Consider the following 27,725-nt stretch of genomic DNA (forward strand, 5'->3'; position numbering starts at 1 on the left):
GGGTTAGAGAGAGAAAAGAGACCCGACCATTGTACCATTCTGGGCCCCAGCTTCCACCAAATATCGGGACCCCAGCCCTGGAAACCAACCCCCAAATTGCTCTCCCTCCTCTAGGAAAAAAATAATTTATCTCCCACTTTGACTCTGTGGTCCTACCCCTTCTCTTCTCTTGTCTAGACTTCCAAGTGCTGGCCTTCATCTCCCCGCAAGATGCTCCCCCCTCCAGCTCTCAGCCTTCATCTTCCTACTGTCACTGTCTCCTTCACAAGTAAGATCTGGATTTGTGATTAGTTAAGCTGACCGGGATAGGAGTTGAGGGGAGGCCTGGGAAGGGGGGCCTGGAATGCCCTGAGCCTTCAAATGGCAAACTGTGTCACCTTCCCATGACTCCTTATCAGCTCAGCGCCTCACCCTCCACACACCACTTAATCACTCTCTCAAGTTCCAAAGCGAATTAAAACTCGGAGACTAGGGACCGAGTCTTTCCATCACACCCTTTCTCTTGCTTCCCCTGGGGACGAGGGTGGCCTGGAGGAACAATAGCTTCCCTTAGCCCCTTCTTCCTGCCTCAGGTTAGAAAAGGCAGTAGGGGAGGTGGTAAGCAGAGTGGAGGTGACAAAGACCCCTGCCCACACAGGCATTGGAAGGAAGAAGGAGGGGCTTCTTCAGAGTGGGCTGTTATTTTGGTGGTGGTGGTGGTGGTAGTGTCTCCAGAGAGGGGCAGCACCCCCTTTTTGCTGCCTTTCCAGGGAGAGCAGCAAGAGAAAGAAAGAGAGAGGCAAGCGAAATTCCTGAATGGATAGACAGATGCTACGTCATCGGAGCTGCATCCTCCACTCCACAAGAGGCTAGGAGCTGGGGGGAGAGAGGCAGTCCAGCCGCAGGGGCCACCCGAACAGTCTGTCCTCCTCACAGAAGCCTGGTAAGTGCCCATTCGGGTCCAGGGAGGATCCCAGCCCCCTCAGACATCTAGGCTGGGAGTGGGAAGAGATGCCCTAAAATCAGTCAGGACGCCCTAACCTTCCTACTTTACCTACTGGCTAATGGAGGCTGGTGCAAAATCATCACAGAAAGAAAAGGCTAATGAAAGATTTAGGGGGGTCCCCAAAATGGATGAGGCATGTGTGTAGAGGTGGAGTTGGCATCAGGGCTCTCACCTCCAGCCTCCTGGGCACCTATCGCTGAGCCCAAGGCAGTGGCTCTGCCCACCCGCCCCAGAGTGGCTCCTGGTTCCCCTCCTTCCCCCAGCCCATGCAGGCTGGAGACAGCTCACTAAGTTTGTCAATGGGATTGTGGGGGGGCTTTAGGGTCACGGTGCTACTGATCCTATTAATCTGCCCCTCCCTTCTCTCCACCAGACATGGCCAACATCTTAATGCTTGCACCAGAGGAGAGGCAGGAAGGAAACTGTAGTGGAGATGGGAAGGAAGGGAAAAAATGGTTCTGTATTTGGACTCCTGACCTTGTTTCCTCGATCTGGCTCTTATTCCTTTCTGACCTAGGGACTTCAGCTTTTAGGGGAGGACAAAGTCTGAAGGACTTGGGCATGGGGGGAAAGGAGCCAGATGTCCCCCGATGAAAGAAAGGTGGAGACCAGAATTGGGAAAAATCCAAAAACATTTTATAGGATTTAGATTAATTTAATCCCCCTTTCCCCTCTTTCCTATGAGCTGGCAGGTGGGAAAGGGGCTGAGTGGAACCTAAAGGCAAGTGAGGTGTCAGGGAAAATGCTTAGGTTCTAGAAGGGGAGAGAACCCTACCCCAGCCCTCTTCACACCCATCTAATGGAGGGTTTTTTGTTTGTGTGTGTGTGTGTGTCTGTGTGAGTGTGTGTGTGTGTGTGTTTTCCTGGAAGGCCAGGAGATATAGAAAGAAGGCACTTTTCCTGCCCCTAGTCCCCCACCCACACTGTGCTTTCTGGGAGACAAGATTGGGGCCATTGTGGGGTAGTGGAGGCTGGAGCGGAGCAGACTATTCCTGGAACCCCACAGGCCAGATTGCTGGGCGAGGCTAAGGCTGCCAGCCATCATATGTGCACACACATGTTCCATGCCTGCTGGGCTGTGTTCTTCATCACCATGCTCCCCTAGGCATTGTGTATGCTTTGTCGGGGGGTGGCAGGGCAGAGATCAGTGATGAGGGGGATAACTGCCCCAGAGACCCCAGAACTCTCATCGATTAGGGTGGAGGGAGGAGCCAGAGGCCCCCTAACTGTCCTTATGTCTGTTTTCTAGCATGTCAGCAAATTGGTGTGGGGTGGGGGTAGCCCCTTCTTTGGTGTGAAGATAATTTCAGACTGAGACATCCCTTTATGAAATGGATGGGCTGGCAGAGCTGAGGCTGGGAGTCAAGTGAGTATTTGTGAGTGTTAGAAGTGGGGAGGGGGCATTCAAAGCTCCCCTCCTAGAAATCAGGCTTGGATGTAAGGCTTGTCCTTGCTCCCCAGCCCCCCTTTTTTCTGATTTCCTACGTTTAGGTAGGTTATCTTCCTGACTTAAAAAAATTAGTTGTGGAATTGAGTTTGAGATGGAAGAATTCACCAGCTTACCCCAACCCACACACAAACACAAACACATATAAGTGTAAAAATATTCATCACAGTATTTTAGGAGCTAGGTCACCTGCGGTATACATGCCACTCCCCCAAATCATAATTTAACCTGAAAGCCAAATTCTGGGAAGATAAGACTATAAAGTACTGAGACTGGGTTCATACCCAACGCTAATAAAAAATAAATGCTTTGTCTTCACACCTTTTGTGTATACGAAAAAGAGAGGGAGAAAATTGATCACTACAGGATCCTGAGAGATATACTTGGATAGGTGATAAGTAGATAGGTCACGACAGAGATGAGTGGAGAAAGCTAGAGAGATAACATGATTGAGAATATCATAAATGTGCATAACACTTTACAGTTTACACTGCGTTAGATCTAGACAGACAAAAATATATCCCTAACCCTAGCTCCTTCATTCTATCCTAAGCATGCTCTCCCATAGACCCCAGGCAGCAGGAATCTGCAAGGAGATAATGTCCATTGGGCAGGAGATTACTTCCTTCGATTTAAGTCTAAGATCTCCACAGGCTGTTGGAACAGGGCCAAATCCCTGGGCCCAAAGGTTTTTGGATGGAGATGAGAGAGGTTGTGAGGATAAGGCTGGGTTCGAGTTGCCCAGGTGAGATGGAGCTGAGAGGCCCAGGCCAGAGGCCATGCCTGCAAGTCTAGGCTTTTCTCATTATCCCCCTGTGCAGCCTCAAGCCTGGCGATTGAAGAGGGGAACATAGACTATCCGGGTCCTGAAGATGCAGGACTAGGAGAAAAGGAGTGGCTGAGAGAGTGATAGGAAGGCTGGGGGTCGTCGGGGAAAGAAGGCTGGACTTCTTCTCAAAGGACTTTAACCTTTGCATTCTCCTCCTTGACAGGAGCTGGGCATCCAGGAAGAAGCAGCCTCATTTGTTTTCTGGTGTCATCGTAGGTGGCCACCTATGGCTTTTGGGGTATTTATTTTCTTATTTATTGTTTCTGATGGTGGAGTGGGTGGGGGAAGAAAAGGAAAACTGGCCCTGTCTCACTTATGTTTTCTCCTGTTCTCTGTACCCCTCTACCCCCTCCCTGTCTCTTCCAGCTTTCGGCCCCTGATTTTGGTCTACTCCAATTGTAGAAAGACCTACATAGTCAATGATAGGCCACCCTGCTTCCAGTTCTGTGATAGAGAGGAAAGGCATTGGGGATACAGGGAACTCTTTCCCCTTCTCCCATGGGCTCCTGAGGGCAGAGTTGGAGGCCACTTGACCTTGGGGGAGATGATTGGTTGGAGAAGGGAACAGAGATACTTGTACGTGGGTGACAGAGGTGAGAAAGAAGAGGAGCATGGGTTATGGTAAATGGGGACCCAAGGAGCTTAAATAACTGTGAGTGGGTATGTATACAGCTGCAAGCATTGGGAGGTGGTACTGCTGGGAGTATCTGTGGATTTGTCATTGCATTGGTCTGAGTTGATAAGTTTGAGTATGTGTGCGTGTGTGTGTGTGCGCGTGCGCTTGTGTGTATGTGTGTGTGCGTGTGTGTATGTGTATGTGTGTGCATGTGTGTGTGTGTGTGTGATGCGCAGCACCCTTGCATACTCATGCTTATGCCCCTTAAGGAGGCCATTTGCTGATGGTTGAGGGTCTTGTAGAAAGGACTCAGTCTGGATGAGCCAGCCAACCCTCTACCATCTCTGCCACCTTGTTCTTACCTCCCAGACACATAAGCTTCTCAGGCAAGTGAGCAACGTGTGGGCTCAAGAATAGAACTGGGAGCAGGCAAGGGAGGCAGTACTTACACAGGCCCAAGGAATTATCAAGCTGGCCCCTCAATAGAAGGAACATACCACTCTCGTGGGGAAGAAGTGTGACACCCTTAGGGACGATATCCTCCAGATTATTTCTCCATACCTCCTACCTTTTCTGCCCACATGAATAGATATTTTATATATATTTTTTTCACACAGCCTCAGTATTTTTTATTGCTAATTCTTGCTTTTATTTGTGACTATCCCATAGACAATGCAGATTTCTATAGCAAAAAATGTATGATATTGTTCATAATGATGCACTTATAAGACAAATAAATATCTGAATCCACCCTCTCCCAAATGCAGCTTTCATCTGTGTCTTCAAGGCAAATTAATCTGGTAATTGGAACATAGAAAAAATATATGCTTTTTATTTAATTACCTGACTATTTCAAGAAAGTGCTTGACTGCCAAAATGTATTCTGGAACCTGAATTATAAAGATCCATCCAAGAGCTGCATCCAGAGAGCATAATTCGGGCCATGTTTTTCTCTACATGGGCCTCTTCAGGCACACAGACAATAGGTGGGCATCAGGGCTATAAGAGATGGGGGTGGGGAGGGGCACTGGCAAAAAATGCGGGCTCCTAGGCTAATCAAGACACTTACAGACTCACATTAGCACCAGGGAATCGATGTGCTCTCCCCACAGTCCCCTAGAAATTCCCTGGAAGAACTCAGGGTGGGGTCTGCAGTCCATCGCTCTACAGAACACTCCAGCTGACTGTGCGGTATGCTGGAATCAGGGGACTACTCCAACTGAGACCTTCTCAGGGATACTGAAGCTGGTGGGCCAAGCCCAAAGGGCACCTAATGCACCCATTTTACTCCAGCTGTTATGCTCTTATAGGCCTGCTGTATCTAATTAGTAGAAAGGTCTCCTCTGGTCAAAGGAGTGATCAAATAGTTACGAACCCACAACACAATAGACACAACTCTCCCCTCTGCCTCCCCCACAGATCCCACAGAACACACAACTTACCAAGACCCTCACTCCCCATTGGTAATGCCCTCAATCTACCTGATGGCAAATGCAGACTTGCAGACATACTCACAGTACACAGATCTCTATTAATTGATCAATTACTGGGCACCCACTATGCTTTAGGCATAGTGTTAGCTACCATGGACAAGAATATGTGTGAAATTGCCCCTGCTCTGGAGAGACTGTCTCATTTTCCACCCTCCAAGTAGTTTCTTTTTTGAAACTGGAACAATGGTATACAAACCAATCCCAGTTAACATGATGGTGGGGAGTTTTCTGCTTCTTTCATGGCTGATAGCTCTTTCTCCATTGGAATAAAGACAGATGCCCTACTCACCTTTATCCTTGAGCAGGGGTGGTGGGAGACTGGGTTGTCAACCACACCCAGACAAAACCAAACAAAAAATTACTTCATTAGCAACCACGATAGAAATGGGGATTCTATGTGGGTACTGCCAGGACAATTTAGACTAATCACCGTTTTCCTTTGTTGGGGGTCTCTCCTCATTGTATTTGGACACTCTGTTTAGGCTGAATTACCTATGAAGAACCCAAAGCCTCATTAAGAGGCAGAGGGATCTTGCTCTTTATCAAGCTATTCGGAGAAATTTAGATATATTTTCAGAAGACATCTAAATATACCCATTTCCCTCTTTACCTTGGTTTTTTAGGAAGTCCAGCTGAGTCTGAATTTGACCAATAGAGGTGGAGAGGGGGAGCCTCCAATGGCCAAAAAAAAAAAACACCTTTCTGTTATCTCCCCACTCCAATAAAAATACAGCAGTGGCCGAAAGAGAAGGGAGGTTCATGCTGATTCCAGTTGCCTCTTGTGGCACTGTTTGGTCAGCCCAGGCCAGGATAAGGGATTGTGGTGATAAGCTTGGGCCCCACAGAGGGCAGAGGACTTGGTTGGAAATTGGTAACAGAGGAGAAAGGGGAGAGTTTTAGCTAGCAGAACAGCCCACTCTTCCTCACTGGCCCCAGCCTCCCAGGTGCTAGTGAGGGGAGGATGGATAGGGAGGAAGGTTTGCTTAAGGTGCTTTTAAGGGATCTTGTGGGAGGACAAATGGGGAGATATTTGTAGGGGGAGTTGGTAGTGTGTTTGGAGAAGCATAGGCCCTAGCTAGAATTGCTGGAATGTCTGGAGGGTATTGGGGATCCTAGAAATGGGTATGGTGTGGTTTCATGAGAAATCTTTGAGGGGATTTATAGTCACAGAGGGGAATGGCTGGAAAACCTATAGTTTTTCCGGGGCGGATGGGGTGTGCATTTAGGGAATGCCTTTAGCAGCACACCAGGAGGTAAGTCTATCTGTGAGAATATTTGAGAGGGGTTCTGGGTTTTTTCGCAACTCTACTGCAGAGACAGGGACCCCAATGCTCTGCTCCCCGAGTGCTTCATTCTAAGCTGTAGGAGCACCTGCGAGGGGGCAGGAGGAAACAACATAGGGAGTGGACACCATCTCTGTCTCTTTCCTTCCCTCCTCATCATTGGCTGGTGTGTTCCCTGTTCTGGAGGGTGAAACAATTGACATTGTGGAAGCATCTAGAAAGCCTTTCCCTTGGGTAAGGGCCTTGAGACCCTGTGGCGACTGACAGAAGGAAAAAGCTATGCCAAGCCCAGCCTTGTGAGCACCCGGAGACCTGGGAAATTAGATTGTTTTCTTCAGCACCATATTATCATCCTGGTAGGGAAACACCCGGCTCACAGGCTTTATCTTATTCCAAACTGCCCCCCACCCTGCAGTCATGTTGCCAACATCAGTGGAAGCGATTATTCAGATATTCTCCAATCTTTGGGGGAAGCACCGAATTAAACCCACTGCCCACAGGCTTGCATCTGGCCAAGAACAGCTTTCAGGCTTGGCTTTGTCCTGGGCTGTGCAGACAGGCAGATAAAACAATCTGATGGGGCCTGATGACAAAACTGGTCATCCCCTGGAGCACGCCCCTGGTGGCCTAGTGTTCAAGGATCCCTGGTTATAGGAGCTGGCCCAGGTTAATCTGGCTGACAGGCTCCAGGTATCTGAGTCATAGTTTTTTTTTTTTTTTTTAGTAAGGCAGTGGAGAGTAGAGTGGGTAGAAGGGTGGGGTGGCTTGGGACCAGGAATTCGAACTGCTCCCTGGCAGAGCTCAGGTAGGAGCCCACAGCTCGTTCTTCCAGCTCTACTGGGCAGCGGGATTCGGATCCTGCCTGCCGCCCAGTATATACCTCTCAAGGTTGAGACTAGGCATTATTCAGCCCTGATTCCCAGCGCAGAGGCCGAGCCAGGAATGTCGCGCTGGGCCAAATAAGGAGCCAGGTCGGCAAAGTCCCAGACGGAACCTTGCTGGAGGGCGATCCTCCTCCCATAACCCCAGCTCTCCAGACACCTGGAGCTGGACCATGGACTAGAGGTCAGAGTCTCGCCATGTTGGGGAAGGGCAAGAAGGCGCTAGCAAGGGCCTCCATGGCTGGATGAAAATCTGTGGGTCTTGTCCCGGCTGATGCCAGCTGGAATCCTCACCCCAGCCTCCCCTACCTGTGACTTTGGTGCTGCGAACACATTCAAGAGATATTCCAATTTCTGCAAGGCAGAAAAGGAGGCTCAGCACCGCTCAACCCCCACATCTCCCTGTAGGAATCCCAAACTTCCAGGATCTTTCCCCTCATTGTTTTGGGTTGAAAACCAGCAAGACAGGTTCCTGCCCATTCCAAAAGGTTAGGATCACAGTCTGCTAAGGATCAGAACCCGAGAAGCACAAAGAATATTCTGATGGGAGGAGGCGGTAGGAGTAGAGTCTGCAGTCATCTGGTTCTTTCTGAGGGGCTTTCACCTGACCTCTTTTCCATCTTTGTGCCCTGGTGTTGGTGCAGCATACCTAGGACCAAAATGGAACATGTAGAACCTACAAAATGAGTGAGGTTGGAGATCAAAACCACAAATGGCAATGGATTGGAGGTGGCAGGCGGGTCTCGGGGGTGAGTGAGGCAGCAAGAGGCTGAGAATCAGCACAGAGACGTAGTAGTCCCCCGATCCCCATTCTCCAGTGGGGAGGGGCACCCCAATTGCGCTCCCCGGCCGGCCGGGGAAGGGGGAGGGGCGGGGCCGGCGGGGAAGGAGCCGGTGACGTCAGACGCGGTAGAGCCAATCAGAGGATGGCCTGGGGAGGGAGTGTGAAAGGATGAATGAAAAGTCCGGAGCCGGAGCGCGCCGGGGCCAGAGCCGCGGCAGAGGCAGAGGAGGGAGCGAGGAGGTGAGACCCGCTCCACCCTGCTCGCCTAGGCTCGGCGGAGGCTAAGAGCAGGGCAACCTCCTCTGTCCGGCGCCCGCTGAGCCCCGGCATCTGGAACTCAGGGCCCTGGCGCTCCAGGGACGGGAACTGGCCGGGAAGACCGCGCGGGAGAGCACGGATGGGCACCCTGGGCTCGATGTAAGTGGCCTGGCCAGCGTGGGGCACGAGGTGGGCGAGCGCCTCCGAATCCGGCGTGCCCCTGCGTCCGCCACGAGGGGCCGACCGAGCCCCCACCCTCTTCGGGGCTGCGGTTTCCCGTTCCTGATCGCACCCCCTTCCCACCCCTAGGGCACCGCTCGCCTCGAACCCCCGGCCATTTTCACAACCCTGGGTGATCTCTGGTCCTCTTTGCACAAAGCCGTTTATCCGGGGCTCTGCAGGGCCTGGGACTCTGGTCACCTGCCCTGTCGCCCTCTGCTTTCCTCCCCTCTGCCCCTCTCATGGGTACTCTCCCGGATCTCTTCCCGGGTGGGGTCTCTGCTGTTTCCTTCTCTCCTCGAGAGACTCGCTTGGGAGTCTCTGGGTCGCCCCCACCCGCCCCCCACAGGTTTTCCTCTCTCTTTGGGTCGCCGGGATTTCCCTGCTTCCTATTAGGACATCTCTGGGGTTTTTACCTCCAGGGTTTGGCTGCCCATTTCCCCTTTTAGTCGGCCTCTTGGATCCAGCTCTTTCCCCCACAAGGGCTCCGCTTCGCTTCCAACGCCTTTCTGAGTTGGCGATGTGGCCGGGCCGGCCCCGCGGCTCCCCATTTCCATCCCGCGCCAGGCTCGGGCTCCGCCGAAGGCAGGGCTCTGGTTGTCGGATGCGCCCTCAATCTTCCAGAGCAGGGCAGTGGAGACCCGGCGAGGCTGGGGAGGCCTCTGCCTGGGTCGCTGCGGTCTTCCCGGGTGGCACGAAAAGCCCGCGCGTCCCTTCCACCTGGGACCAGCGGAACTCCTGCTCCTGGTCCGAATGGGAGAGCGGGAAATGGGGCACCAGAAGCTTTTTGGGTCTGGGTCGGGGTCAACTCCCGGACTTCGACGCCACCGGTCATCGCGTCCTTTCCACGCCTTTTTCGGTCTCTGTCGTGTCTGTATCTCCGTGTCTGAGGTTTTTGTTGTTGTTTTGTCTCGGACTTCATTTCTCTCTTCACCCTCCCCCTCAACTCCACTCGTGTCCCTTCCCTCCTACTCCCGCTGACGGGCGACCGGGAAGCTGCGGAGGTGCTGGCGGCGGCGGCGGCCGGGAGGCTGCGTGGAAGAGGCGGCGACAGCAGCCAGGAGGCGGGGTTGGTTGTTATCTTTGGTTATCTAGCTGTATGAGTGGTGTGGAGTCTTCATAAAGCTAGATAACCGAAAGTAAAAATAACCCCATACACTGCGCAGAGGGGCCCGGGGAAAGCCGGTCTCACGGGCGGGAGGGGGAGGCTTGAGCGAGGGGCTAGAGCCGCGAGGACTGACCAGCACCAGAGGATACAAGAGGAGGAGAGAAACCTCACTGGTTCGGGCGACATTTCACCCCCCCAGCACCCCAGTCGGCACAGGTAGGAGTCTCAGTCCCATTTCACTTCAGCCAGGTGCCCTATTTTTCCCCCAGCAGAGTTGGAGGGGAATAAGGAAGCCTCATTGTGGTGCCCTCTGGTGGTCCCCGCTCAGGATGGGGCCTTTTCTGGCAGTCTGGGTCACTGCTTGGGAAGCTGATTCAAGGGAGAAATCAGTTGAAATCTAGCTGCAGGGTTATTCCGCCTCCCGGCCCAGGCCTCTCCCTCCAGCGCGAGCTGGTGAACAGTTTCCCACAGGCTGTCCACAGCTATGGCTGGGTGGGGGAGTTTGGAGGAAGTCACCTGAGAACACTGGTCTTTGCTTAAGTCGGCTCCTTAAAGCCATGTAGGGCTATCCAGCTTGGTTGGAAGATGAGAGTGTCTACGTGAAAATAGGAGATAGAACTGAAGGTGCTGAGGGTGGGAGGGTTGCTCAAAAATGTAAACAGGGTGGCAGAAGAACCTTTTGCCCAGTCTGGGTTCTAGGGCAGTGGAGTGCAGGGCAATCTCGGTTCCATTTCCGTTCACCTTCCTCCTTCCGACCCAGGACCTGAGGCCAATCTCTTTAAAAGATCCTTATGCTGCTTTGTCATTACTGACCAGAGGGGCTGAGTTGGGGCCTTTTAGGACACCCAACCTTCCCGCCCCATCTTCACTCTTGGAAATCATCTCCAAGAACAAATGGCCTCCAGAAGCTCTGAGGATCTCAAACACAAAGGAATTTGTAGCTTAGTATCTATGCTGCCCAGAGAAAGCAAAGAATTAGAGAGATTAATCAGGGCCTTTCCTAAAAGAATCCATTTATCTGGCTTGACCTAAATATTTTACGTGAAAGAGTGTTTAGGTGCAGTTGAAAGGATTATAGTCTAGAGTCACTTTGTGGAATAGAAGTCAACGTAGCCAAAGCTAGAAGTAGCTCTCTCTGCATTTACTACAGGTCTGCATCCCATACGCCGGCACCTGGCCTTCCCGGACACCGGGTAGGAAGGAGTAATAAGGGGGTGGAAGAACTGGACGAAATGACCTTGACTGACTCCAGTTTCCTGTGTAAATTTAACATTTCCTCCCAGGACCTGATTTTATAGCTAGAAGATAATGATTCAATTATATATTATGTGGGAGAAATATTGGAGAATCCAAACTCAAAAAAATTGTGCTTCAGGGAGCCTAGAATACATATGTCTTCTTCCTTTAGAGATTTACAGGAAGGCAAGATTAGTAGCCTCTTACTTTCTCAGCCATTTGGAATTTGGGTCTTCTGGGGGAGGGGCAGGTGGAGACTGGATTAGGGAGAAAGGGAGCAGGTTTTAGGCGAGGACTAATAATTCCTAACACTACTTCCTGGGCACTGGGCCTGCATCCCTTTCTTTGCTCTTTCAACATTGTGAGATAGTCATTATTAACCCCATTTTACTGATGAGGAACCACGGACTCAAATGAGTTGCTAATGTTACTCAGTGGTTTCCAATCCAGTGCTGTTTCTTTTCTTTTTTTTTTTTTTTTTTTTTTTCTTTTGAGATTGAGTCTCACTCTGTTGCCAGGGTGGAGTGCAGTGATGTAATCTTGGCTCACTGCAACCTCCCCCTCCTGGGTTCAAACGATTCTCCTGCCTCAGCCTCCCGAGTAGCTGGGACTACAGGTGCGTACCACCATGCCCAGCTAATTTTTGTATTTTTTTTTAGTAGAGACGGGGTTTCACCATGTTGGCCAGTATGGTCTTGATCTCTTGATCTCTTGATCTCTTGATCTGCCCGCCTCGGCCTCCCAAAATGCTGGGTTTACAGGCATGAGCCATCCTGGCCGGCCTAACCCAACCCAGTGATTTTTCTACTGAACTTGCCTGTGGGAACAACTGGAGAGACAGTGAGGCAGGGAGGGTAAGACGGGGTTGAGCTGAGAAGGGAAGGCATGGGGCACAGGAGGGGGAAGGCGCACCAAGAGAAAAGCCCTGCCTGTGAGCAGGACCTGGGAGCTGGGATGAGAGAAGAAGCACCAAGAAAGATAGGATTCCTTTAAAAACAAACAAACAACAATAACAAAAGCCTTTCATGTAGCTTGTTGGAAATGTGTATTTGGGATCCACTGAGGCTCATTCACATGAGACTTAGAACCTGTATCAGTAACCACAATGGGTTTACATTATTATTGTTGTCTCCTATTAGTGCATTTGACCTACCTCAGGATATCCAAAGGAGAACAGAGGGAAGTGGGGGGTTGAGAACTGACACCCTACAACACCAGCACCTCAGTGGAAAGGAGGAATAGAGCCCAAGAGGGATGTGGGGGTGAGGGTTTGTGTCTGCCTTATGTGAGCATATGGTGTGTGCATGTGGGTGTGTGGGTGGGGTTGTCAGGAGAGTGATGGGTGACTGTGTTTGTGAGCTGTGTGTGTCTGCTTTATGAGGGTGAGAAGCTGAGTGGTGTGTGACCTGGTGTGAGGTTGGATGTATGTGTTTCCATGGTGGGTGGGAAGCTCGGTCGTGACATTAGGGACACCTGGCTATGTATAAGTATAAATCCATTCTAGGAACAGAGACTCTTAGATTTGGAAGGAGGTTACCAAATGCAGACATCACGGTGACACTGCTGAGTTCTCCCCACCCCCTCTGTACCAGATCGCATCTCCTCCAACTGAACCCCACAGGAGAACTGTGGGACTGGGGTGCAGGGAAGCTGCGTTAAAAGGGGCTCAGAAAGGCCTCACCAGAGTTAACAGTTAGGAAATTTCCTCTCTTGTATAATCACACCTCTGCCTGTGTCTAAGAATTTTCAGTTCTATTCTTTAGATACTGCTACATCTACTATTTTTACTGGAAACCAAATTCTAAGCTGGTTTCTTTATTCATTTCTCTCCTCAGCCCCTCACTTTAATACCCTCCTATTGAATTCTAGGTCCAGGAAGCCAAAGGCAATTTTCTCTCAAATATTTGACCCAAGTGTTGCATTATCAGCCACACCCTCACTCTTGGACAAATTCTCCTCCCACCCAATTCCAGGCATGGAAAGGGTTTTGTTGATAAGTTCTTACAGTCACAGGAATCATCCTAGTCAGCAAGCTGTGGGAGAGACAGAAATAGAAACAGCAAATTTGACCAAACCAAGGTCCATGTTTGGGTGTTTTCATTTATCAAGCACACAAATCTCTGAGCCTCAATTCAGATATTTGTATAATCAGGATAAGAAACCCTTAGGATTATTGTGTGCAGAAAATGAAGAATTCTATCTAAAAGATCGTATACTATGTTATGACACTCATGGTTAAAGGGTAATTCTTAGATTGCAGAAAGGTTAAAGGCTACAGTTTGGAAAGAGTGATAGCATATGATTGGTTTCAGAATGTAAAAAGGGCAGCTCTCTGGCATGTTCCTGACTGAGGATCTCATAACATTTAACTTGAGGAACTTCCTCCTTTTCCAGCTTTCGGAGTCAAGGTGAGACTCCTGGGGACCTAGGTAGGAAGTATCTGAAGACTTGGGAGAGGAGGCACGTCCTTGGGAAGCCTGATAAAGGGAAGAGGTTGGAGTCCACGTGGCAGAATGGCCATTGTTTTCTTTCTCCTTAATGGATATTAAAACTTATTGGTAAGAGCACTTAGGATGGGTAAACTGACTTACATAGATAAATACAGCATGTGTAAATGATAATTTCAAGTTTATGCCATTAAGCTCCTGGATTCTAAGTAACTAAAAACACAGTTTATTAAATTAAAGGACAAGTTAGGTAGTGGCTATAATTAACAAATCCTATAGAGACCTGCCTATCAGCATGCAGACTTGTCTTCATAATTGAGTGACTTTAAGAAGGGATGTCTTCTCTCCCTTTGCCTCACAAACCAACATCCCCCCAGTCCCCAGTGCGATTCCTAAGGTTGGTAACCCACCGGACATGCATGGGCCCCTATGTCTGAAAATCTTTCTTGAAGTCTGCATGTTCAAGGTTTGAAAGTTGGGATCTGGTTATTTATTTTTTCACCTTCCTTCACTCCAATGTTCTGGGTATGGATTGACATTCCCACCTCCCTTCCTTTGCTATTCGGACCTCAGAGATCTTGAGGGGTGAGTATGTCTCATCCAGAGACAGGGCGTGGTGACTTCCCTAGGAGATCATGAGTTTAGGTTAATGCTTTAAAATCACTGGAGGGAAGGAGCAGACAAAACTATAAAAACATTCTTGGGGCTTTGAGGAGAATGAGGAGCAGAGTTATGGAAGGAAGGGTGGGTGGGTGTATATTTAGATAGGAGAGAGAAGGGGAAAAGGGGAACCCCCTCCTTGCCACTCAGGCTCTCCCAGGGCCGAAGTGACACCCCCTCCTCCTCCTGCCCTAATCCCCCCATTAAGGCAGCTCTGAGTTTGTTATGACAGCGGCTGAAGGCTGCTGAATTGCTGTTTGCTGTGTCTGCTAATTGGACTGAAGGGTTGGAGTCTGGACACTGAAAGGGACCATTGTTGCTGTTTACCTTCTACAGCCGCCTCCCTGGGGACCCTCTGGGTAAAGGGGAGCAGCAGCACCCCCTTAGGGTCATTGCACCCATTTCCTGCACAAGGGACTGCAGTGGGGAGACAGTTCGTCTCATTGCCTTGGGGTGGTTTGAGCTTCTACAGCACAGAGGAGACAAGCCAACACCTGAGCCAGTCTCATCTCCAGGCCAGGCCTAGGGGCCATCCAGGAGCTCCCAGGAAAGAGGAGTTACATGCTTGTCTTTCTCCTTTTTATTCATTCCCTTCTTCTTTAGGGATCTTTGCTTTGCCTCTTCCTCCAGCTAATCAGGCTTCACCCCTGCCCCTTTTCTGACCTGCTTTCTTCTAGGTTAGTGATTCTCAACTTGGTTATACACTGAATCACCTGGGGAGCTTTTAAAAAATGTTGATGTTTGTGCCCAGCCCCAGACCCATGAAGTCAGGGTATGTGGAAATGATGCCTAGGCATCATTATTATTTAATGTGCACCTGAGGTTATGAACCACTGATGTAGGCTCACCTCTCCACCTGGGAAACACATACACACACGTATGCATGTACCCACATGCCTGTGTATGTGTACACGTGCACACACAAACACACCCCGGCCTTTCCCCGCCTCTCCTCCCAAACTCCTGATATCTATAATACTATCGGACAGGTTGTATGTCTTTTAAATTATTATTACTAAATTCCTTGTAGGAGCCTTAGCATTTAGAATGGAATTTAGAGGTCTGTACTTTATCTCCCACCTCAATCTGAGCTCTTCCCCAAGGGGAGGGACTATGATTCCACCTCCCTGTGGATGTCCAAATAGGATCTAGAGGAAGACTGAGCTAAATTATCAGAGATTCAATGACTTTTGTGCTCTTCCTTCCTCAAAGTAATATTGGCAATTTGGAGGTCTTCAGAGAGGAGAAACTTTCAGAGAGGAGAAACTTTCTTCAGGTATCATCTTTCCCTTTTCTTACTGTTTCCAAATGTTTTTGCTTCTTCTCTTCCCTTTAGCTTCTCACCTGGGGCGGGTGGGTGCTGCACTACCCTCTCACCCTCCTTCCTCCGTGTGGACGACAGAGCCACATCCAGCACCACGGACAGCTCCCGGGCGGTGAGTGAAATGGCTGTGCTGACCCCCTTTGAGAGGGTTAGGAGGGACCCTCCTGTCTGTACAGTCAGCTATCAAAGACTCTAAATTTTTGAATCTGTGGGAATTGTTTGCAGTCAGCTTTGGAGTCTCAGGGAGAGGCAAAGGCTGAGGGAAGTTGGCATTCCTGTCTCCGGGCAATTGAGTTTGTCTTCATGTTGGGGAGTCTGAATGAGAAGGGCTGCTCCAGTAGTAGGAAGAATGAAGGTTATATTTCAAGAATGATTTATACCCTCTAGATACGGAGGGTATAGATCAGGTAGAGCTGAAATGAGCCTTAGATATCATCATTCCTATATTCTTCGTTTTACAGATCCCATGGGAGTAGAAGAGGTGTGAGCAGGTTGCCCAGCTGGTTAGCGGAAATGCCAAGATTCAGGCTCCTGAATTTCAGCCTGGCCCTTTTTATCTGTCTGATACCTCCTTTAGGAGTCTCTCTGCCTGAGTTGGGTGGAGCGGGCCTGCTGCTGTTTGGGGGAGTGTGCAGGTTGCCCATATGCAAAAAAGGACAGGATGCATGACTGGGCATGTGAGGTGTTCAGGAAAACCAGGAAAAGGTGGAACAGACTGCTACCTCTGTCTGAAGTTGTTTGGAGGGAAGGCCTCTGGGACAGGGCATACCTAGCAGTAGCTGGCAAGCCCATGGGAGAAAAGGCAAGGGGGCAACCATCTGCCAGGACACAGAGGCCAGTGGATGGCCACAAGGAGTCTCCAGAGGCCAGCGGGAGTCATGCAAACTGGAACAGGGCCTGGGAAAGGCCCTTCTGTGTGCCCAGGCCTGCTTCCCCAACACCGTGAGCCTAGAAACAAAGGGGCCATTCTCTCTAGGATTTGATGCTGCCATCTCCGGCTGGCAGTGCCAGGTGGTGGGGGCATCAGGGGGTGTCAATCCATTATCCCCCCCCAACTCCTAGGTCCTCTGAGGCTGGATGTTGGGGAGGTGGGTGTTCTATGCTATGTTGCCATGGCAACCGCCCCCCCCCCAAAGTACAAAGAGAGACAGCTTTCACCCCTACCCCCAGGAAGAACCTGGGTCTGGCTGGGAATCTTCCCTTGAGAATCTTCCTTTCTGATGCACAAGCCATGGCATGCATAAGCATCACCCTCTTTTCAGCACTGGAAGCTGAGGGTTCTGACAGCGGCAGGCCACATAGGCAACGAAGCTGGTGCATGCAGTGTCTCTGGTCAAGGTTATGCAAGTGAGTACCAGCCCCTTATACTTAACCCCCTCTCTTCCCAAGCTCGCCTGCCCCTCACCTACCACAGCCAAGGACATCCCAGGCCTTCTCAGCTGAAGCGATGGAGCCTTGACCTTCTACTCTTTCCCAGTAGTGAGGGACACCCGGCTACCTCCAGCAAACCTCCAGGCTGTGGGAACAGAGAAGAGGAGGGGGCCATTCCTGCCACCCTCCATCTGCACCCTCCGCCATTACTCATTAGGCATTCTGCCCCCTCCTTCCGCTCGTTAAGCCTGATTTGCATATATTTGCATAATACAGTTCATTTGCATTCCAGGAGGCTCATGGTAGAAGCCAGGAAAAAAGGGGAGGGGGGCTGGAGAAGAGAAAAAGGGGGAGAGATTTTGTTTTCATCAAAGTGTTGGGGGAGGGACTAATGGGAGGTGGCAGGAAGAGGACAGAAATAAAAACTTACACTACTTTCTTTCTTCCTTTCTGCCCTCCCTCCCTGAGCTGGACTCAAATGCCAAAGAGAGATGCCAAGGGGCCAGCTTTTCTGTCCTTTTTTGTCTTGCTTCCTCCGGCCTTGGCTCCCCAGCCTGGCCCCCCACCTTGTTGGGCTGAGGCTTCAGAAAGAAAGAGGCAGGGGTAGGAGGCAAGGCTGTGGGAACGGAAGTGGAGGGTGAGGGAGGCCGCCATCTTAGGTAACTGGCGCCTGTAAGATGGCTGCCCGACCAGGTGTGCACTGAAAGCCTCCCTTGGTTGGTGGACATGGAAGAGACTGAGGCAATAAGAAGGACTTCCTGGCTGACCAGAAATACTGTTGAATTTTCCTGTTAATGGAATTAGGAAGAGAGGATGGAGAGAGAAGGAAGGAGGGAGAGACCAGGAATGGCGGCCCCCAGAAGAAATGTAAGGTTGAGCACAGGAGCAGGAGTGGTAAAGAGGCCTCAGCACTGGGCTTAGTTCCCAGACTACTTAGAGGACTGTGGGTAATAAGAAAAGTACTGGAGGAATCAGAATGGGGGAATATCAGCATGAGGAGAGAGAGAGTAAGATGTGGCCAGGCAGTATCATCTGCTAGTTTGAGGGTCTCTCTGGGGCCTGTGAAAGGTGACTGTGTACTTGAAGTGATGCTCCACCTTCTCTCCTCAGCCCAGCACTCTGGTTTCCATCTTTGTAACTCTGGTAAAACTGCACCCGCTCAGAGGCCACTCACAGCCTCCTCAACAAAGACCACTGGCCCTTCCCAAGCCCAGTCCTCCTTGACCTGTATGGAAAATTTTATGCTATTTTCTCAGTCTTTTCCTTTGGCCTTCTGTTCTTCTGTTACATCCATGATCATCTGTTCTTGGTTCCATTCATTCAGTCCTCCGGATGGATCAGTTCCTTAACTAGAAGTGGTCCCCAGGTTCTGCTGGTAGCTTGTTTTCTCTTCCTTCTCACTCTTCTCACTCCACTTTTATCACTTCAGCCATCACCTGAAGTTATAAATTCTCCAGCGTTTCGTTTTTCTTTTCTTTTCTTTTCCTCTCTCTCTCTCTATTCTTTCTTTCTTTTTTTTTTTTTTGACAGAGTCTTGCTCTGTCACCCAGGCTGGAGTGCGATGGCACAATCTCAGCTCACTGCAACCTCTGCCGCCCGGGTTCAAGCGACTCTTCTGCCTCAGCCTCCTGAGTAGCTGGGATTACAGGCACCCTCCACCACGCCCAACTAATTTTTTGTATTTTTAGTAGAGACGGGGCTTCACAGTGTTAGCCAGGATGGTCTCAATCTCTTGATCTTGTGATCCGCCTGCCTCGGCCTCCCAAAGTACTGGGATTATAGGCGTGAGCCACCGCGCCGGGCCTAGTCTGGACCTCTTTTAAAATCCAAATTTGCACCCCCAACTGCCAGCTGCCACCTGTGGTCCTGCCACTTGTCCCCAGTTCAGGGATTGGAACGTACATCTGCCTCGCCAAGCCTGGATCACATGCCTAGACTCTAGCTGCAAGGATAGCCCAGAAAGTACCTGTGTTTTTAGCTTCTGTAGTGGCATAGAAGTACAACCTCCCACCAAAACCCAGGAGGTGGTCCAGTTCCCAGGAAGTTCAGATGCTCCCTCCGCATTGTGCTTCTGCTGCCTTACCTCTATCGGTGGCCTCATTAAACTCCTAGGCCCCCAGGTTCAACTCCTGAACATTTTCCTGGACTTGTCCCCACATCCAAATCGGCCACATCAAAACCCATCACTTCTTCCTGTGTAGCACCTCTCTCATCCATTCCCTTCCCTCCAGTACCCCTGCCTCCATGTCAGTGCATTCATTCAGCAGGCACTGAGGGTCTCCTGTGTGCCAGGAGCTATGCTCAAGGGGAGCGTGGAATACAACGCTGCTCTGAGGAACTGGCAGTCTACTGGGTGAGGCAGACACATGAATGATTAGAAGACGGTCTGGAAAGCATTGTCCTGCAGACCTGCAAAAAGTGCTGTGGAGGCCTGGGGAAGGGAGCCAGGGGCCACCTCAGGGAGCTCAGGAAGGCTTCCTGGAAGACGCCAAGAGATAAGCGATACAAGATAAACAGGCATTTGGCAGTCTACAGAGTCTGGGGAGGTAGGTGGTGGACAGTCCACAGCATTAGAGAAGGCAAGGAGGTAAGGAAGAGCAGGGTATGTTTGGGGACTAGCATGGCCATCTCAGGGAGTCTGCTGGGAGGAGAAGGGAAACAGAGGTAGGAGTTCCCCTGTAAAGCGCCTTATGTGCTATACCAGGGAGGCTGGGGCAGTTAGCTGACAGCCTCAGAGGTGCCAGGTGTAGGGCATGGCTGGAAAGCAACACATAACCACTCCTAGGAGGGATGGGGACTCCTGCATCTGGCTGTCCACTGAGCCCAGCCAGACATTTAACTGGCTCTCAGCTAGTTCCAAACAAATGAAGGACATATGAAAGACCTGGAAGCCACTTGAGGAAGGGATGTCTCTACTACCCACCTTCAGAATCCCTCCTTCCCCCCCGACATGGGGGGGCAGCAAGCTTATGGGAGCTTTCTGGGGAGAGATGTGGAGAAGCAGAAGTTGGTGTCCCTCAGCACAATGAGCACCCCGAGGTCAGGGCAGGGGGATGGGCTGCTGGGGGTTGGGGGACGGGGATACTGGCTCTGACTTTGTGGGGCAACAAGCTAGTCTCTGAGCTCTCTTATGAAAAAAAAGGAAGGGAGGGAGGGAGGGCTGGCCGGGCGCAGTGGCCCAAGCCTGTAATCTCAGCACTTTGGGAGGCCAAGACAGGTGGATCGCCTGAGGTCAGGAGTTCGAGACCAGCCTGGCCAACATGGTGAAACCCTGTCTCTACTAAAAATACAAGAACTAGCCAGGCATGGTGGCCCATGCCTGTAATCCCAGCTATTCAGGAGGCTGAGGCAGGAGAATCACTTGAACCTGGGAGGCAGAGGTTGCAGTGAGCTGAAATCGGGCCACTGCCCTCCAGTCTGGGCACCAGAGCAAGACTCTGTCTCAAAAAAAAAAAAAAGAAAGAAAGAAAGAAAAAAAAGAAAGGTTCAGTGGTCAGGGCTGTGTGACTCAGGGGGCTAGAGCAAAGCAGCAAAGAAGGGGCTCAGTCCCGGAACCCTCCTGAGGGAGGGAGTTGGGGGTGAGGTAGTAGCCAGGGCCAAGGCTCCGAGGGAATTCTTCCTCAAGAAAGGGGATGAGAGGCTGGAGAGGCAGATGGGAAGATGGTGAGGCTGCTGCTGGCTGCTGGGCGGAATGTAAGTGGGGGTGCCCACCACCGCCCATCCCCCAGGCCCAGCTTGTGCACAAAGACTTCTCTGTGAGTGGCCATGGAAGTGGCCCTGTCAGGTGAGGGGGCTTAGCTCCCAGAGAGTGGGGTGGAATGGGGCTGGAGGAAGGGAGGGCTGAGAGGTAGCCGCAGGCTTTAACCAGGTCTGGACAGGAAGGAGAGAGAAGCTGAAACCAGGCCAGGGTCTCACGGTGAGGCCGTTCATGGTCTGGTGCAGCTGTCCCCAGGATGGGCTCCTCTCCATCATCCAACCAGGGCCCCAGGGCCCCAGCACCAAGGCCCTGACCTGCCCCTGCCTTCTCCCCATGTCTTCCCGGCTATAACTCCTGATCCTGCCAGGCCTCTCCAGCCTTCCCTCCGTTGCTCATACATGCTGTCTCCTGACGCTCTTGGGACTGACCCCGCTCTTGGGACTGACCCTGCTTGAGCTTCTCTCATCTTCCCAGCATGGGGTCTCTTTCCAGCTCCTGCACAGTGCTCCCACTCCAGGGAGGGCTGTGTTGAGAGGGTAGAGAGACAAGATTGACCAGAACTAAAAAGGAGTCCCAAGGCCACCCCAGTCTCCACACCCACTCTTGCCTTCCCCAGGAGAGGCTCCTCTCGTGGCCTGGCCTCAGTGTCCCTTACTGCTAATCAGCAATGTGTAGAGACCTTTCTCCCATCCCCCCACCTCCAAGCCCTTGTTGGGCACACTGCACACTGGCTTTTTTTTTTTTTTTTGGAGACGGAGTCTTGTTCTGTCACCCAGGCTGGAGTGCAGTGGCGCTATCTCAGCTCACTGCAACCTCTGCCTCCCAGGTTCAAGAGATTCTCCTGCCTCAGCCTCCAGAGTAGCTGGGATTACAGGTGCCTGCCACCACGCCCGGCTAATTTTTGTAATTTTAGTAGAGACAGGATTTTGCCATGTTGGCCAGGCTGGTCTCGAACTCCTGACCTCAAGTGATCTGCCCACCTTGGCTTCCCAAAGTGCTGGGATTACAGGTGTGAGCCACTGTGCGCGGACTGCACTGGCCCTTCTAGTGAATGTTTGGGTTCAGGGTGCACGAAGCAGCAGAATGCTGGCGGACACCACCTCAGCTTGCAGGCTGCTCCGGGTTTGATAGTCAGTGAGGCTTTGTCCATAGGAAGGACAGCAAAAGAAGGAGCTTTTGGTTTTTGACTCTGGAATTGGACAGGCTGGTCAGGATACAAATTCTGGCTTCCCCCACTTACTAGCTGGGTGACCTTAGGCAAGTCCCTTCATGTCTTTGGACCCTAACTGCCTTCCTTAGTTATCCTGAAGATCAAATGGGGGATGGGAATGAATGTTTTCTAAGGCTGTGTGCAGATGTTTAGTGTTAAATGCTAAGTGCAGAGGGACACAGTTATGGGGCCATTGAGGTAGGTGGGGGCAATCAAGGAAGGCCTCCTGGGTTGTGAGGGCCGTGGATCACTGGGTGCAGTCCATAACGGAGGCCTGACTGAGAAATGGGGCTGGGCTCCATGGCTGGGGCTTTTGTGGTCTGAAGGAGGTGAGCATCTTGCTGAGGCTGTTTCAAGAGGGACCCGTTGTTAACAATTAGGAGGTGAACTCCACGACGGCAGCTTCTTTTATCCACTGGCCAGGTGTGAATGCCGCCCAGCATACCAGGAGGAGGGGATAGGTAGGGTGCAGCTCTGCCACATTGCCCCTAACCTGCCCTGCTCCCTCCCTGCAGCCTTCATCTCCTCGTCCTCCAGGCAGCACAAGCCATTGTGGAATCTCCACCGGGTGTACAGAATGGTGCCTCTGCGTCCTGCCACTCAGGACCTCTCGAGTCCCCAATGTGATGACTCCTCAGCGTCATCAGGAGTGAGCGTAATTCAGATCTATTTAGATCCGTCAGCCCACGGGCCAGGGGGACCTTGAGCAGGACAGTCTTTTGTCTCCAAGCAGTCATTCCTTGTTATACAAGCAAGAGTCAGGAGGAGGAATGGTTTTGGCATCATCTCCCACAGACAGCAATGGGGCCTTTAGGCCTGGAAGGAAGGACCAGGCTGAGGCTGGCATATGGAGGTTGAGCCCTGGGCACGGGGCATCAGCTTCACCCGGCTGGGGATGCCTTCTGCTGGGTTTGTCCATCTGGCACCAGCTGGCTTCCCAGCACCGCCCCCACAACCAACCAGACTCCTTCTTCTGCTGTTGCCATGACAATTGGCTGCCATATTGTACCTCAGAGCACTAGCTCCTATCTGGATTTTCCCGTGGGGTTCCTAGAGGGTGGGAGATGGGTCTCCAGGGATTTATTCCTTTCTCCTGATATCTATCCAATAAAAATTCATAATAACATATGATTTTTTTTAATAGCCTAAGTGGAGGATTACTATATGTCAGGCTCTGTGCCAGACACTCTCTACATGTTATTTAATATGGCTAAGAAAGAATTAATGAGATAGAATTCAAGAGGTTCCCATCCAGTTTCCTGCTACTACGACAGACTTTTCCTCTCCCCAACCAGGAAATTCCATGATCTTGCTTATTCCTGTCTTGGGAAGTCCTTCTCCATGTCTAACCAAGATCTATATGGCTATAGCACCAGCTCTTTGGCTCTCGGCTTGGCATGGCTGAGTTGGGAGGTAAGGAAGGAATGCCACCTAGCTTTAGTGACTTCATAAAGGTTCCTGGACTCCAGCTATTAGAATAGGAAAACTGAGACTTGCCTAGCTTGGTGAGAGGTCTGAGTGCCCCTTAAAGACTTGGGAGCCCCCACCCAAACCTTTTGTTTACAGAAGAGGAGTAAATGCCACAGAATGCTTTGAAATTTCCCCCTCTGTGCCCCATCAGCACCCCAGAAAGAGGAGCCGGAGACCATGGAATAGCGGTAGTCTCCCAGGCCCTCTGGGCTCCCCCTTTGGAAGCCAGTCTCCCAGCTCCTGCCTTGGGGGGAACGTTCCAACAGGGTCTCAGAGACATCCTGGGATAATGAGGGTCCCCTCCTTCTGGAGCCCAACTGGAAGGCAGAGAATGGTCACTTTGACCTCGAGGGGCATCTATAAGGGGCACTAAGCAGATGCCAGATTTGCTGAGGAAATCCTGAATGAGGAGCATGTGGGGAGAAAAAGGAGGCCATTCTCAACTGAGGAAGGGTGGGCTGGGAGGGAGGGGCCAGGGATAATTTATGATATCGTTGTTCCCCCGCCCCACTTACTTCCCAGCCCTCTGCTACTGTACCGTTGCTAGGAGAGCCTGGCTCTGTCTGGGGCTGGGAGGGTGTAACAAGCCGGAGGCTGTTCCATCTGCACTCCTCCTCCCCCACCCAGGGGAGGGCACCGCATGGAGCTGCATCCACCACCCCTTCCCAGGCCCTGACAGACACCAGTCTCTTCTGTCATTCCCCCAAATCTAGCCACTCAAGGGATAATAGGAGTCCCAGGTGGGCTGAGGATCTAGAACAAGGAATGGGCAAGAGAGCATGGAAGGAGACACACTGGCAGACTTAGAGGGGCACTGAGGAACAGCCAGCCCACCTTGAGACCTGGGAGCCAGCCCGGGTCAGGAAGAGGGCCAGAGGGGGTCAGGGAAACAGGCCTGGCAGAGCTCAGGTTTGGAGAAAACAGTCTTTACATTTGAGGGGCTCCTGATATGATGGGCAAGGCAGACCTCTCATCCCCACTCCTCCATACTGTCAAGATCCAGGTTGGAGAGCTGGCAAAGGTAGGGGGAGGAGGAGCTGGGGAAGGGAGGAGGGAGGTGAGCTGGGAGAGGCTGCGGAGAGTCTAGGAAGAAGAAAGGCCACACTGGTCTGAGTGGAGCTGGGCCATGCAGGGCCGTGGCCGAGATCCCCTCCTCTTTCTGAAACTCTCTTCTCAGATCTTAAGGCTCTTGGAGAAGTCAAGGGAGGTGAACTTTGGGGGTTTCCAAAGCTGCTGGCTCCCAACCCTGGATGGGACAGGAAAGGAAGGCTGTGCCCACAGCTGTGCCTGACACCTGATTCCTGTGCAGCCCCTGCTGGGTTTATTTGCCTTTCCTGGACATACCTTCCCCACCCCAGGAAGGAAGGAGCTGACCCTGATTTGTGCCCATTTGGTTGTGTAAGCCCTTTCATAGCCATTATCTCAGCTAATCTTCCCAACAGCCCTGAAAACCGGGTGACATTGTCCCCACTTTATGAAGGAGGAATCAAAGCTTCAGGAAGGCTAAGATACTTTCCCAGAGTCACAGGACTGGTAAATTGGGCTGGGCTTCAAGTGGGGCTTCATAGACCCCAAAGCATATGTCCCCTTCCTCCCCTGTGCTGACTTTGGAAACACAAATGGAGGGACTGAGAGAAGAGAGGATCAGATAGGCAGGTGGAATTCTTGGCGTGTTCTCCAGTGTAGGGGTAAAGTCTGAGGGATGATAAACATCTTGCAGGTTGAAGACAGGATTAGAGAAGAGGCCATGGGAGCTGTGAAAGTGACCAAAAGTCTTCCAGGCTGGTACTTAGCCCAAATGCATCCTGCACCCTGCCTTCCTGAAGCAAGTCCCCTGGGCTCTCTGCCTAATCTCTCCCGTTCTTGGGATCTGAGTTTACGCCTTAGGCATTTCCCTCACCCCCCATTGCCTTGGATGGAGCACCTGGAAGAGGTGGAAGAGGTGCCTAGACTCAAGCCACTGTCATGGTGGATCCCTTTGTGATGACCCCTTCCCTAGCTCCTCACCTTGCCTGATGGAAGTGAGCTGCTTCCAAGATGGCTGGAAGTTTGTCCTCTGCCTCCTCCTAAAGTCTCCATCTGAAGTGTATTTTTTGGCCGGGCGTGGTGGCTCACGCCTGTAATTCCAACACTCTGGGAGGCCGAGGCAGGTGGATCACTTGAGGTCAGGAGTTCAAGACCAGCCTGGCCACATGGCTAAACCCTGTGTCTTCTAAAAATACAAAATTTAGCCGGGTGTGATGGCGTGCACCTGTAATCCCAGCTACTCAGAGGCTGAGGTACAAGAATTGCTTGAACCTAGGAGGCAGAGGTTGCAGTGAGCCGAGATCATGCCACTGCACTCCAGCCTGGGTGACAGAGTGAGATTCCATCTAAAAAAAAAAAAAAAAAAAAAAAGTGTTTTTCTTTACGCTTGACAATTTTTCTTTTCAGACCAAAAAGAAGAATGTACTTCATCCGGTTGGGCTGGATTCCCTCTGATAAGCCTTCCCAGTTGACTGAAAGATGAGGCTAGGCTCTAGCAAGTTAAAGTCGAACCAGCTCCTTCAAGAAGCTTTGAGCAGAATGAAGTGGGGAGGACCCAGCTTCTGGCCCAGGAAGTCCACTGTACCTGGAGCCATCTGGGATAAGACTTTGACCCATGACTCCCATATCCACAACCTGTCCATCCTGGCCCATCCCAGTTTATCCTGTATCATTTGAGCTGGGGTTCCCACATCCTCTGAGATGGAAGTCCCATCTCAAGTCTTCAATAAAGACTCTTGAATATTGAATCACATTAATAGTGGTAGTGGAATTACCTGGACAGGGTTGGAAGGGGAGGGGCTGCAAGAGAGGGGGCAATACTGGGCTGCCTCCAACACAGATCTGTGATACAGAAGCCAACCTTGCAGCAGAAGTGGGGGAGCCTCTAATACCAGAACTCCTACCTGGTAGGGGATGGGGCGGTGAGTGAAGATCTTGGCTGCTTCCACCGCCCTCAGCCACCCCAAGGCCAGAACTCCATCCATGATCCGGTCAGTCCCAAGTCCAAGTCATGGGCTAATGCTTCCATCCAAGGAAGCACCTAGGTGCCCTACTAGGGACCAAGAGAATGGGAGAGGGTGGTGGCACTCCCCTAGAGTGCCTGTGTAGGAGGTCACTGGGTGGCCTTCTGTCTCCTCCACAAAAGGACTCTCATAAATGTCCTCCTGGGTTTGAACAGACCACATAGAGGGAGCACCCCTGCCCCAAAGGGTCTTCGATTCCTGCTGCTTCTCTGTCCACCCTCAGTGGAAACATAAGGGAAAGAATATGATTATTAAGAGGGATTCAGGCCGGGCGCGGTGGCTCACGCCTATAATCCCAGCACTTTGGGAGGCCAAGGTGGGCGGATCACAAGGTCAAGAGATTGAGACCATCCTGGCTAACACAGTGAAACCCTGTCTCTACTAAAAATACAAAAAATTAGCCGGGTGTGGTGGCACGTGCCTGTAGTCCCAGCTACTCAGGAGGCTGAGACAGGAGAATTGCTTGAACCCGAGAGGCGGAGGTTGCAGCGAGCCGAGATTGCACCACTACACTCCAGCCTGGTGACAGAGTGAGACTCCGTCTCAAAAAAAAAAAAGAAGGATTCAGATTAGACAGCAGGTAGGACTTCCCAACAATAACAAGGCCTGAGGGGGAACTTGAGGGGGCAGGAAAGCCATAGCAAAAAACTAGGACTGTGCTCTTGACCCCATTTTCTCCATAACACATCTGTATCCAACATGTGCCCCCAAAAGATAGGCCCCTTCTTATCTCTAGAGAGCCTTGCTGGATGACGTTAGCAGAGCCCAGACTAGCAGCACCATTTAAGCTCTCCATCACCTCCCAGAAAGTCCTTCCTCCCTTCCATAATCCCTCCATGGAACTAAACTTTGAATCCTGGAAATTTTCTAAATGAAAAAGCTTAAGATAACACACATGACACAATTCTAACAGCACAAAAGGGAAATTACATCTCCTTCCTACCCCTGTCCCCAGCCACCCACCTCCTCTCCCAAGAGGCAACAACTGGTACCTGAGTCCTCCCCGGGTTACTCCATAGACATCCAAGCACATGTGTGTAAATTCCTCCTTTCCATTTAAACACTGACTGCAGCCTTTTCAGCTCTTCTAGACCAGGACTCTTAGCTCGAGGTCAATCTGGACCTCAGGGGATGCTTGCAAATACTAAAATTGCGTGCAGAATGCTGGCTAGGCGCCTGGGCACTATTTCCAGGAGGAGGGCTCACGTAATGAGCCACCTGGTCTAGCTCAGTTCCTCATTTTATAGAGGAAACTGAGGCCAGAGAGGAGAAGGGCTATGTCCAGGATCCTCAGCATGGTGGGGGCCCATCAGGGGAAGAATCCCAGGCTCCCTCTGACCTATATGTCCAGGAGCCC

The 27,725-nt window shown here is 51.3% G+C and overlaps 1 protein-coding gene across 8 annotated transcripts; it reads left to right on the forward strand.

Moving 5' to 3' along the window:
• Positions 1–23: 23 nt before the first annotated feature.
• On the forward strand, positions 24–26,097 carry MIR9-1HG (MIR9-1 host gene). Of its 8 annotated transcripts, XM_054551211.2 has the most exons (8): positions 31–268; positions 750–922; positions 2,235–2,351; positions 3,425–3,499; positions 15,583–15,682; positions 22,364–22,497; positions 23,144–23,261; positions 25,752–26,097. In XM_054551211.2, exons 3-8 carry the CDS (start codon positions 2,317–2,319, stop codon positions 25,797–25,799), a joined length of 510 nt encoding a protein of 169 aa, XP_054407186.1. In that variant the 5' UTR covers positions 31–268; positions 750–922; positions 2,235–2,316; the 3' UTR covers positions 25,800–26,097. The 8 variants fall into 8 exon arrangements, 7 of the variants coding, with proteins under 7 accessions (XP_054407179.1, XP_054407166.1, XP_054407186.1 ...); XM_054551204.2 differs by lacking the exons at positions 2,235–2,351; positions 22,364–22,497; positions 23,144–23,261; positions 25,752–26,097 and adding exons at positions 13,534–13,697; positions 16,833–20,003 and having other exon boundaries at positions 24–268; XM_054551191.2 differs by lacking the exons at positions 2,235–2,351; positions 15,583–15,682 and having other exon boundaries at positions 28–268.
• The last annotated feature ends 1,628 nt before the right edge of the window (positions 26,098–27,725 follow it).

The sequence above is a fragment of the Pongo abelii genome, chromosome 1 (genome assembly GCF_028885655.2).
Source record: "Pongo abelii isolate AG06213 chromosome 1, NHGRI_mPonAbe1-v2.0_pri, whole genome shotgun sequence".
NCBI classification, from domain to species: Eukaryota; Metazoa; Chordata; class Mammalia; order Primates; family Hominidae; genus Pongo; species Pongo abelii.